This window comes from Gadus morhua, chromosome 23 (assembly GCF_902167405.1).
Source record: "Gadus morhua chromosome 23, gadMor3.0, whole genome shotgun sequence".
In the NCBI taxonomy this organism is placed as follows: Eukaryota; Metazoa; Chordata; class Actinopteri; order Gadiformes; family Gadidae; genus Gadus; species Gadus morhua.
Genome location: NC_044070.1, coordinates 16,394,533 through 16,408,094, shown reverse-complemented (window position 1 = coordinate 16,408,094; position 13,562 = coordinate 16,394,533). Strand labels below are relative to the sequence as shown.

At 46.3% G+C, this 13,562-nt stretch overlaps 1 protein-coding gene across 1 annotated transcript in view; it reads right to left on the bottom strand.

The window, feature by feature from the left end:
- The window catches only part of cntnap2a (contactin associated protein 2a), a 314,072-nt gene that overhangs the window by 180,464 nt on the left and 120,046 nt on the right, over positions 1 to 13,562 (bottom strand). Inside the window, exon 3 of the mRNA XM_030348959.1 lies at positions 1,795 to 1,988. Coding sequence (XP_030204819.1) covers positions 1,795 to 1,988 — 194 coding nt within the window. The remainder of the gene's footprint in view (positions 1 to 1,794; positions 1,989 to 13,562) is intronic.

The following is a 13,562-nucleotide window of genomic DNA, read 5'->3' as shown; positions in this document are numbered from 1 at the left end:
CTATGATAATTCTCCCGATCCTGTGGTTTTACTTTTAAATTAGATGTGTGGGACGAGAGAGAGAGAGAGAGAGAGAGAGAGAGAGAGAGAGAGAGAGAGAGAGAGAGAGAGAGAGAAAGACAGACAGAGAGATAGAGAGAGAAATTCACCTTGCGGGGTATTTTGCCCCCTGTTGAATCGGGTGTTTATGGGCGCGACGCCCCATGTTAAAAGTATTGGCGCCAGTATTCTGTTTACCTAAGCAATATTTTTTGGAGTTACACTGACACTGAATTATAATCGAATAAAGTGCCATACATCGGGGGAGCGCACGCCGCCACCCCCTTGAGATTTATGTGTTTTGGAATATTTATACAAAGTATTAGAAGCCATGAATCAGGTCTAACGGCGGAGGCAAACCGCTGCTGAATAAATAAGAAGCCGCCACATAATTATGACGCCGCACATAAAACAACGGTGTCATTTAATTTGGAGTGTAAAAGATCTGTGTTAGTTGCAGCTAATCGTTTGCGGTAGGAAAAAGGACGCGCACACATGCACACGCACACAAACAAGTCGACACACACACAATCCTAATGATATGTATTGGTGATAATCATAGAACACACACACACACACACACACACACACACACACACACACACACACACACACACACACACACACACACACACACACACACACACATACACACACACACACACACACACACACACACAGCTGTGTAACCCTCCGACTGTTCTTTGCTCTACTTGTTGTTTCTGTCACTTGAAAGAACTGCTTGAAGGTTACATTTCTTCTGACGAAAAACTTGATTTGAATCTTTTTGAACTCGAATGATGAATGAGCGATTTAACCAGTATAAAATTGACTAGTTTAAAACAGGAGGTCTATCAGCATCCCGTATACCACGTAGCAACAGTGAAAGAGGCACAGATGATAACAGCCATTGGCTCATGAGCGTGTGTTGGTTCTATGCCCTCATTAAGTGCTTGCTAGTGGTGATGGCGAGGACTTGCATGTTGTAAAATAAAAAGTCATTGATACAGGTGATGCGGTGAGTTTCTTACAACGTCGAAGAGCCGAAAGCCAACATGCTTCATCAACGTATCTGCTAAGAGAAGCTTACTAAATACATTTCAGTACAGTTCAGAGCTGTGTCTACAAAGAAGTGTTTTGTCAAACCTGAGGTGGACATTTGTGAATGAATATGTCTGCCAATATGTGTTTAGCACACAGTCACTCTGGGTAGATGCCTCCCACATACACAAAAGCTCGAAAATGCTCTACAAACTCCAAGCCACTCATACTTTAATGATTCAAAACATTATAATCATTTGCTTCACTTTATCATTTCTGTCCGGCTCGTTTGGTACAGAAATGGCTCATTTATACCCACCCACAGAATACCTCAATAAACAACACATCTAGAAAATCAACTATGAGGCTCAGCTTAAAGTAAACAGTCTGGTACAGTCTGGTGATACAACTGACGTAATTAACAATGGAGACAAAAACAAGCCTACTAAAAGACAGATACGCAAATACACGCTAAACAACACCAAAGCAGACAGTCTAGACCAATTTTAATCAAATAAAGCTCTTGGTCTCTTCTACTAATTTGTAACTCACACACATACACACCTTACTCACAAATACTAATGAATACATATATACACACACACACACACACACACTCATAAACACACACACACACGCACACACCCATGAATACACAAACACACACACACACACATACACACACGCACTGTAGGTAAGCATTCCAGGACTCACCCAGATGTTGCCATCCTGGTGGTAGGGTTTCCAGTTCCTCCCTGTGTCGCTGTAGAGGAGCCGGTAGCGTGTCGTCCAATCAGAGCTGCTGTAGCGGCCCTGCGTGGCGATGGCGCTCACCTGCTTCCTGGAGCCCAGGTCCACCTGCAGCCACTGGTAGTGGTCGCTGTCAAGGGGAGACCACCCGCCGGCCCCTGGAGTCACATGGGATAACACAAGGAAAGAGTAAGAGCTAAGGCAAAGGCAGCGCTCGCTGTATTTCACTCCTGGCGTGATGAAGTGTTACGGCGGCTCGATAAAGACACCCCCGCCCAGCCAGTAAAATGGAACAAGGAGGTAGTTAACATGGAGGACAGTCGTCGCCGTACAAACGGGCACTAGAGCCGGTGTTTTATGGATATTCTTTGAAATGCATGTAACGATCGAGTTTCGCTTTTGAGTTTAAATAGATGGTCTGAGAGGAGTTTTATGAGTTCCGCACAGGAGTGCTGAGAAAGATTTGCCTCCGTTGTCGAGTCATGATTGACCGGACCCACACGGACTGAAGTTTTTGTGTGTGTGTGTGTGTGTGTGTGTGTGTGTGTGTGTGTGTGTGTGTGTGTGTGTGTGTGTGTGTGTGTGTGTGTGTGTGTGTCTGTGTGTGTGTGTGTGAGAACGGGGAGGTCAAGGCAGCCTCTGCAATCCACCATCACTAGCCTTCATAATGCTGACGCCTCTTAAAAGGTATAGATCGCCATCTGTCCTGCATTAATATTCCATCTCTGATCGTCACCGTCTGGCAGAACACGTCTCAGCTGCCAGTCTAAGCGAGGCTATGTTAAGACATTGGCTTTGTACGCGACGCGCACCTTACTTACACTTCCGTCTTCAAAAATACCGGTTACCCTTCGGTCAGCCTTGTATTAAATATGACCCGCTGTCAAGAGTGAGGTCCGGTCCGCGCCTCTAAGGCTACAGCATTAGCATGTGTGATATTTCACGGATTCGCCGACATTCTGACATGTTAGCTTTATTTTATATATTCTATATATTTGTGACATTTGATCAGATTTGCGTCATGTGAGCTCTGCTAGGCTTAGAATGAAACCTGTGCATTCTTTATTGTTCCTCTTCAAGAGAACAGACTTATTTTTCGTGGGCATATCAAAACAGATATAATGTGAACACTGTCACAATATCTCTTGGCTTAATACGAAAGTAACATAGTGCTATCTCTGGTTCCCGTCAGCTTAGGCCAAGCTGAATAAAATGGGTATTTCCTGCTGTCAAAACATTAGCTTTTTATCGCAAACAATTTAATCACGTTGCAATATGGATGAAATAACAAGAGAGATACGTCAAAACAGCAACAATCGCATGCTAACCAGTAAGATACAATCAACCTTATCTCACGATGATGACCGCGATATGAACGATGGATATATGAACATTGAAAAGCAGAAACATCGCTTGAATCCTCTCAGAAGTGGGTTTTAAACAGTTTAGACTCAAAGAACAGACGTCAGGCTGTTCCGGTGTTCAAGTTCATATTTTGTGTGGCATCGAGTGTGGCATTGTCATGAGATGCGGTCATGAAATACGAAATGAATCAATTTGTGAAACTATCGGTTGTGACGCAACATTCCATCTTCAAATCCCATAAAGTTCAACGTAATAAACCACGGATGGGCAGTTTGAAATGGCCTTTCGGATTTAATAACCCTATAGAAGCATCTAGACATGCATCTGAATATCATGAGGAATCCCTCGTCCCGAGTGGTGTCACGATGAATAATACATATTTCCTCATCGCCCCGCCATAAATAGCACTCTTTCTTCCTCTCTTCGCTTGGGTGTCCTCCAACTCTTGTGGCTTCCATCCATGTTGATCCGCGTCTGGGTCTGCGTTCCATTAATAATGAATACATGTTCATAATAACGAGAACACCGCAGCATCTCCTCTGACCAGTGTTCCATCATGGCTGGTGTCTTGGCCCCGAGATCAGTGCGGGGAGTCAGACGGACAAGACGTAGTCAGGGTGGTGCGTCGGTGGAGGAGGAGGAGGGCGGATGGGATGCCAGGGCTTTGATACACATGATGAGACGATTAGATTAAAGAAAGAAGTGTGCACAACCCAGCCTTTGAACGGGCTACGATGTATGATTTGTATGATGTATGATGCACCCCACCTCCAGTTATATGATAGAACTTCAATGGGGTGGGTGGGGGGGGGGGGGGGGGGAGATATATGCAACTGATGCATAGTATACTATGGCTGTTTCCCAATGTGAAGGAAGCATGCTCAACGATTGCCCTTTTAAGCACACTAGGTCATTGAACGCCGACAAGCACATCCAATGTTGAGAACACTTGGAAATGTGCGCCCTTTTCGCATCCTTTATTTTTGAGAATTTTGACATTTTTCAAGGATGCATCAATGGATCCTCAACGAGCCAAAAAACCCACAATCCTTTGTGTTCACATGCTGCGCGGGGTATTTAAAAAATGCTTATAGAAAGCGATACACATTGCTTTACACAAGTGAAGTTATTTGAACGTTTTCAGAAATATTTTGTGCCGTATTGCTTTTGATAGATTAATCATGTAAATGCAAAAAAATGAATCTGGGCGATTTCTTTCAAACGTTTTTGCAACATAATGATAGTAGGTGTTGTTAAAACAAACTACTGTTGCCAATAACAATATTAAAAAGTGGAAGCGCTTCCACACTAGCGAGTCGTTCCAAACTCTGAACGCAACGAACTCTAACCAACATTCCAGCCGCATCTCACACTCACACTCCTACACAGACGCCTGTGGGTCCCTTAGATTTTTTTGTGCCTGTTCATTTTTCACTGTCTGCCTGTAACTACCTCAAACGACGGTTTAACATTTTGTCGCATGAAACAATCATTTTCAAATGAATCACTTTCTTTGGAGCTAAACTTTGGAACAGGTGGCTGCGTACCTATGACAGAAGAAAAAGACCCAGAGGGAAGAAGCTGAGAGACAAACTGAGAGCGAGGAATCAAAGATGGCGGGGGAAAAAAAAGAACCCACCACCCTGCCTGCCTCTGCTGCCACCCCCCCCCCCCCCCCCCCCCCCCCCAAACAACGATCCCATATCTTATCCAATTACAGAGCCATTACACTCCAGCCCCAACTCTGACAGATAACCAGGCCCCTATCACTGAAAATGTCAATACCTCAAAAACCAGATGCTGAAAAACCCACCCTCTGGGCTTGGATTTATGTGTGTATGCATGTGAGCGTGCGTGTGTGTGTGTGTGTGTATGTGTTAGAGAGAGTGTGAGAGATGGGGACAGGGGGGCCGACTATCAGTAGGACAGACACTGGTTTGATGGAGATAAGTAAACAGGCTGAGGAAAAAACGAAGAGGGATGAAAGAATAAATAAAGAGAAAATAAGTAGAAACCCAAGGAGAGAACAGCCAGAAGTGGTAGCCAGAAGAATGGACCCTCTATGAAAGGGCCCACCTGCTAATGTTTGGGGGGCCCTCTGCGTGTGTGTGTGTGTGTGTGTGAGTATTGTGTGTAGTTTTTTTGTATAGTGTAGTTCTTTGTCTTAGCGCGTGAAGTGTGCATCTGTATGCACAAAAGAGAGAGCTGAAGGAAGAATGATAAAGAGAGAGAGAGAGAGAAAGCGTAGAAGAGTGAGAGAGAGAGAGAGAGAGAGAGAGAGAGAGAGAGAGAGAGAGAGAGAGAGAGAGAGAGAGAGAGAGAGAGAGAGAGAGAGAGAGAGAGAGAGAGAGAGAGAGAAAGAAGGTACTCTAACCAAATAAAACCATTCAACATTCAACTGGTTTGCAGAGCGGTTGAGCAGAGGCGAGGGAGGTTTCGGTAATAAATATGGAACAGTAAAAGAAAAGCTAAGACTAAGGGGATAAAGTGGGAGGTGGTGCGGGAGTAGGTAGAAGGAATCAGGAGCTTGTGTTGGGCAGAGGCACGAGAATGGTCTCTCTCTCTCTCTCCCTCTCTCCCTCTCCCTCTCCTCTTGGCTTGGGGATGTACCTTGTGTGCCCTGTGCCAGGGTGAGCGAGATGGACGACAGGGAAAGGAAAATGAACAGATGAGAGGTGAGCAGAGGAGGTGAGCCGACTTGACAGGGGTTACCCAAAAAAGTCTCCCTCTATATGTATAAGAATATCAACTATAGGGTGAGTCAGGAGGTGGAGGCAAGGGGGAGGGAGGGAGGGTCTGACGGACAACAGCAGGCGGGGGGGGGGGGGGGAGAGAGAGGGGAGGAGGGGGAGGAGTTGGAGGTGGTGGTGATGGGGAGAGGATCGGAGAGGCAGAAGAAGCCAGGGTGGAGGAGAAAGAGGAGGAGGAGGAGAGAGAGCAAGAGAGAGAGAGAGAGAGAGAGAGAGACAGGGGTGGAGGTGGCGGGTGCGACGGAGGAGCTGGAGGTGGTCGTGACGTGGAGTGGAGTGGAGAGCCAGAAGAAGACATCGCCGTGGAGGCGGAGGAGGCGGGTGTGAAGGGAACCAGGGAGGGGAGGGAGGGAGGGAGGGACTGAGGTGGCGCGGGCTACATCGGCGGGGACTGTCAGCGTGCTCAGCCCTGTCACATGCACAGATGTTAGGGGAGGAGAGAGGAGGTGGTGGGGAGGACAGGGCTGGCGGTGGGGACGAGGGGAAGGTCAGAGGGAGCGCCCTGCTCAGACAGCGAATAATGAAAAAAAAAGGGACAGAAATTGCAGGGAGAGTATAGGAACGAGAGAGAGAGAGAGAGAGAGAGAGAGAGAGAGAGAGAGAGAGAGAGAGAGAGAGAGAGAGAGAGAGAGATAAAGAGAGAGAGAGAGAGAGAGAGAGAGAGAGAGAGAGAGAGAGAGAGAGAGAGAGAGAGAGAGAGAGAGAATGAGGGAGAGAGAGAGAGAGAGAATGAGGAGAGAGAGAGAGAGAGAGAGAGAGAGAGAGAGAGAGAGAGAGAGAGAGAGAGAGAGAGAGAGAGAGAATGAGAGAGAGAGAGAGAGAGAGAGAGAGAGAGAGAGAGAGAGAGAGAGAGAGAGAGAGAGAGAGAGAGAGAGAGAGAGAGAGAATGAGAGAGAGAGAGAGAGAGAGAGAGAGAGAGAATGAGGGATAGAGAGAGGGAGAGCGAGAGGAGGAAGAAATGACAGACAAGATTCCAAGAATATCATGTAAAGAACTGTCACAGAAAAAAGAAAATTGAAAAAGTGAAGAGTTGGAGTTCGTTTTGTTGTCTGGATGCCTCGTTTCTCAGACATCCTCAAACTAATTCAACAATGCTGTCAAATCAATCCCTTTTCATTTCCGCCGTGTCCTTGGAATGTGGAATGGCTTGTCAATATAATTCTGCCACTTTGAGTGTATTTGGCCACTGCTAAAACTGAATGAATGTGTGTGCTTTGAACTCGTAATTTTTCTACAAAGCCCCTCATTTTCCTTCTCAAGAAAAACCCTCTCAAAACAATCACCTCCTTAACCGGATGTACCACAAAGGCTTTTTCAGCTCCCCTTGAATATTATCTTGAACAACTGAGCCAGTTAATGTTTTATTTAATATTATTTGTGAGTTAAGTGCAACAAAAGTGCAAGCCAGCGGAATGCATCTCCTATTCTGTGATAACTCATGACCTCCGCGAATCAAAGTCTACAATGCGATATTCAATTCGAGAAGCGGATAAATATGGTACAAATAAATACAAGAAAGCATTCCTTGATCGCAAAAATATGATCTGTATACTTGCCGCTATCTATGGCGACACAGATAAGCCGGGTTTGTGAAAGTAGTACGAGTTAACAGAGTCGAAGTAGGAAGAATATGTATCAGTGTATGACTCACTTTATATACGACCACCCACCCACAACCACGCAGTCACGCACGCGCACGCACGCACGCACGCACGGCGCACGCACACACACATTTAAATGGTCCCTTGTCTTTTGAATAGCTTAGGCGTAAGAGTTGTCATTAGATTAAATTGTAAGGTTGGGCCTCTAAAACTCAAGAGATTATAACTGTGACGGGGGGCCTATTTATACGCTTAACTGGACAAATAACACACACACAGACAGACAGACAGACAGACACAGGTATACACGCAAACGTACAGATCACAGTAACCCACCGACTGATATTTATGGACAATGTATAACGGCTGTGCCCCGAAGCCAAAAAGTAAAAGGACTCCTTTGTCATTATTGACAGCGTTTTCAGCCTCTCGGGAGAGTAGACATACCCGTAGGACACCACTGACGTGGGACAGTTTGTAAGTGCCCGTTTTGCAACAACAACCAATTACGAAGACCTATAGCCCCATACAAAGTGATCATGGGGGTGTCGCGGGCCACGGATGGATGTGCGCTGCACTGTGCTGACTAAGGCCATGAAGAGGGCCTAAAAAGGGACAGAGCAAATCAAACACAGGAAGTGCCCCGCGGGGAACAATTTTTTTAAAAAACGGCTGCGGTTTCAAACTGTCAAGTAATGCGTTCTCCAACTCTTTTTGACCCCCCCCCCCCCCCCCTTCACCCTGTGTCATACCTGGACCATTTGGGAAGAAAATAAGAAATAAAAACCGATTCCAGGCCAAACCCTAAGCTAGGCTAGGAAGGCTAACTTTGTACGCTGCAAACCGATTTCGAAGCAGCCAAACGTTGTCTTTGAACGTCATCGTTTACCACTGTGATGTGTCTACAGGGGGCCTGTACTTTTCCTCCAGGGGAACTGCACAAAAGGCAAAAAAGAAACAATGCTTTAACACAACTTCATAGTTCAAAAGTAATTGCCTCAGTTTATTCCCACAGTTTAAAAGCTGACCAAGATGTGTGTGTGTCTGTGTGTTTTTGTGTGTGTGTGCACGGGCGTGCTTGCGTGCGTGAGTTTGTGTGTGCATGTGTGCGTGTTTGTGTCTTTTGTGTATTTCAGCTGAAGAGAGTGAGACCAGTCAGAGATGATGATTACAGAGATGGCGATGGTCGATGGTTTGACTGACTTAAACCTTTCTAGCCAAGCAGGGGTGAGAGTCGTAACAGTTGACCACTGTCCTTTCGGCTTTGTAAACGGCCATTGCATGTGCTTAGAGTGGTAGTCGAAAATCTCCTCAACGACAATTGAGGAGATTTAAAGTTCCTCAATTTAGGAACTTAAAATGGAGGGATAAAATGAGGACATTTGGTAAAACGTGGGACAGAAACGGCGAGAGTTCACAGCAGAAGCAAACTAAAGTGAGCAGAAAAGACTCAAACGCTTTAGTAGCAAACAATGAAACGGGGGAGAGTTAGCTGTAGATGGGGCAAATCAATGAGAGAACCCTGGAGAGACTAAGGAAAAAACACGTCTGGAATGGAAGAGCGACGTTGACAGAGCAAGTTTTGGGATGAATAGGAAGCGGCTGCTGACAGGTTCAACACATGAACATAAAACAACGGCGGCATCGGGAACATCAGAATGTTGGATCTTCCTCCTCCGTCTTAATGCCAATGTGTGTAAAGCTTGTGTGGACACGCACACGCGCGCACGCTTGCACGCACACACACACACACCTGTTTTGCAAGTTGACGTTTAATGTCTTCACTCACACTTTGAGTGTGAGTGTGTGTGCACACGCACAGACAGAGTGTATATTTATCAAAGTTGTGCTTTTGGCTATTTGCAGTTCCCTTTACTGCCTTCATCCCCCTAAAAAGCTGACAGAATATTAACCCAGACTATAAAAAAAATCAAGAGACATCCTAACGAATTTATAGGCCTTTAAGAAAAGGGGGAGGAGAGAGAGAGAGAGAGAGAGAGAGAGAGAGAGAGAGAGAGAGAGAGAGAGAGAGAGAGAGAGAGAGAGAGAGAGAGAGAGAGAGGGAGATAGAGAGAGAGCAAGAGAGATATGGGGAGAGAGAGAGAGACATAGGGGGAAAGAGAGAGAGATAGGAAAAGAGAGACAGATAAAGAGAGAGAGAGGGAGCGAGAGAGGTAGGGGGAGAGAGAGAGAGAGATTGGGAGACAGAGAGGCAGAGAGGCAGAGAGAGAGAGAGAGAGAGAGAGAGAGAGAGAGAGAGAGATAGGGGGAACGAGAGGGAGAGACAGCGAAGCATCTGGTTAGCCCTCTGCTGGTGCTTCATCTTTCTGTCGCAGTGTGCACGGGGAGCGGAGGGAGACGGAGTAATTTAATTAGCGGCGGACGGCCATTATCGATGGATGATGGCGTCGCCGCGGCAACATCAAACAACTCCGCCGAGATGACAGGGAGTCCAAGGCGCTGAGTGGGCGGCTGGGCGGATGGGTTATTTAAAATGCACGGGCTAAGTTCGGGAGCAAACTCACAGCTGCACTATCAGGAAGGAATAGACGATGACAGGAGAAGACAAAAGGTGTAAAGAGGGGAGGCAGTTGACGGGGTTGCGTTTTTGGAGCGAGATGGGCGTGGGGAAGGACAGGAAGGACAGGGGAATAATGAGGTTGTGGGGGGGGGGGGGGGGGGGGTGAGATAAAAGGCAGGAGACTGTAGTCTGAGGAAATGGGTGCTGGGAAAGAGATAGTTTTCCCATGGAATATGGCAGTTCATATGGAGAGGAAATGAGAGAGAGAGGCAGTGAGACAGACACGGTGCAGAGAAAGACAGCGAGCGATTGAGGCAGAGTGAGACAGAGAGAGTGAGAGAGAGATACAGAGAAAAAAAAAAAAAAGAGATAGAGACAGAAAGGCAGAGAGAGAGCGAGAGAGAGAGAGAGGGACAGAGTTTGAATTGTTACAGAGGTTGTTAAAAGAGTAACAAACAGAGGTTTATTGATACAGAATTGACCAAATAACGATGTATAGAGATTAAAGGACATATTTTCGTAATTAACAGTCCAGCGTCATGCTTGGCGGAGAAGGTTTTATGCAGGTCTCCTGCAGTGTGTGCCCATATCCAATTTACAATCCCTCATCAAATTCACCAATGTCAATGCATGCGAGTGCATTCACAAACGCGCGCACACACACGCACACAGACTAACTACACAACATTCCTCCGTCAATGTGTTTGTCAGCTACGAGTCACGGGCGGCGAGTCAAAGTTATGAGCTACTTTCCGATTCAGAACTAATGAGACAAATAGTCGCATTTTACTCAAAACATTCCACTCTTTCATGTTCTCTCCCCTTGTTAATCCATCCTCACACTCAAAAACATTTATTTTCCCTTTGCCCGTATTTCCGCTCTGTCAAACTACAGGCTAATTGATTGTTATAATTCGTGACATGTATTTATAGGAATTCATGTGCCGTACCAAGACTGTTGCACGGAAGGCACGGTCTGTACGCCCAAATATTAATTCAGAACTCATAATGAATACTGTGTGATGCATCCTCTTCTTTGCACTTCCTCTGAATCTTCTGCTCGGCACTTCTCTGACACACTACGCCTATACCCTTCCTTGCGTTTACCGCTGAACTCTCCTACTTCTTATCCAAACATCTGTCTGGGGTGCAGCACTCATCGCAACCTGCTTCTCTTTCTGAGTGGCTCCGACTGTCTGCGAAGGAACAAGATGAGAAAATGGAATGATTATGCTCTGCCGATGACATTTGGGGGGGGGGGGGGGGGGGAAGCTTCTAAAACATAAACTTTCTGTCCTTTTGTTGGGGTTAAAATCGGACCAAAGGTGAAGGAACTCGATTTCAGTTCAGTGTAGCAGCCAGTCATATCCAATGCTGTTGAAAGACTTGTCCGTGGCACCGTGGCATTCAATGTTAGTGTGAATTTTTCCATTTCTTTGCCTCTCCTTTATTACACCTTCCTCCCCGATCATCCATCCTCTCTCTCTCCTTCCCTCCGGCCCGGCCAGGCAAACTTTTGCTTGCAGCCGGAGGAGAGCAAGGGGAAAGATTCGGCTGACCTTTCTGTGTGTCTTGTGTGGCTTTAGGCAAAGCGGGTGTCTCTCAGATAAGCCAGCAGTGGGGAGACAGACAGAGAGTGAGAGAGAGAAAGGTGCGGACGGACAGACAGAAAGCTGAGGGGGGTTGTAGAAAAAAAGAAATAAGAGGTTAAAAACGAATTTGGAGGATGAAAAAGAGAATGAAACGGAGGGATGGAGAAGGTGAGGCGAGGCTTTTAGCGAAAGAGACGAGGATGAGTTGGAGGTGAACGATTTCGAGACAGCAAACCTTGAGTAATGGCATGAGGCGCTTTTATTGCATTATTATTCCCGCTCTTACAAGAATTCCATTTCATTTCCACCAGCCGCCTCGCCTTGCTCTGTGCAAGCCTCACGCTATTGTTCATGAAAACAAAAGGAAACGGTTTGGCCCGCGATTGTGGTGTTGGATGAAAGAAACAAGCTGAAAACCAAAAGCTTCAGCAACAGTACAGCAATGAAGTAGCATCGAGGAAATTAAGCCCAAACCGGGAGAACAGCCTCCGCTTGGACTCCCCCAGGCCCCGGAGCGGAGAATTATTGATCGGATGCATCGGGAGGATGATGGTTGGATTGGGAGGAATGCATTTTGAATCGCTAGATCCGCAAAGTGGTTAAACAAACCTACACCTCCCGTATGGATCCATGAAATGGATGCGCATGCACACACACACACACACACACACACACACACACACACACACACACGTGCACAGTGGTGTGAAGACAAAGTGGCAGCAGTTAGATGGCGGGGTGCTGGTGGCAGGCTGCTATACAGCAGATACAACAGAAGGCTGCCTTCCGGAAAATCATCAGTGTATCATTTACCTTGCGTGCATGCGCACACAGACACACACAGACACACAGACACACAGACACACACACACACACACACACACACACACACACACACACACACAAATACATGCAAGCATGCACATAAACACAGGTGTGCACATATAAACACACATGTTTGCCAGCGTACACACGTGTCTACACACACACACACACACATACACAAACACACACAAAAGTGTACACACTAACATGCACACGCACAGAGGCACAGACACACAAATTAACACGCACATGCGCACACATGCTCGCTGCGCTAAAGCTAATCTAATAGCTGTCAGCATTCACAACACCGGCTTAATATGAGCTCTGTGTCCCATTGATTTTGTGACTCTCCTCTGTTGTGCGGTGTTGGAAGACGGCAGCAGGTTGGCTTATCAGTGGAAATGCGCAGCACCGGCGGCGCCTTTGGCTGCAGTGCACCAGATGCTAGGGGTGACTCTGCCAAACACCCATGTGTGTATGTGTACGTGGGATGGTTGCTAGCATTCCTATGTACTTCAAGCTAGAAGACGCGTTTTAGAGATTTTGCATGGGAAATGTTGTGGTTACAATGAGGGAATGAATGAGGTGTGAGTGTGAATGCTTGCTCATCGGGTATAAGTATATGTAGGGAGAAAACAAACTGATTGCTATTCCTGTATTGATATCATTGCAGCATTGCAATTGATCAGTATTATGTGTTTGTGTGCTTTGAGTTATACCCGGCTTAGTAAATGCCTTTTAACGAGAGTGTATTCGCTAAAACGTTTTTTAATGAGCTGTCACAGTTGAATTTAGCTTGGGATGATATATGATTATAATGATAGAATTCCTGTGATATCTGTCGTTATCAGCCAGCCATGTCTGCTGCATTGTGTTGGTGAGCGGTTTATTTATCTGTGTGTGAACGAGACAGACACCCTGGCGAAGTCATACCCTGCCAACACAACAGAAAGATGTGATGATTATAATGGGAAAGTGTGGAGTGGGAGCCTGTGCCTTGTCAAAGACTTGGATGGGAAAAAAGCGAAAGAGGAAAGACAACTTTTTCTTCAAACCCGTCTCCCGGACTAACCCTCAC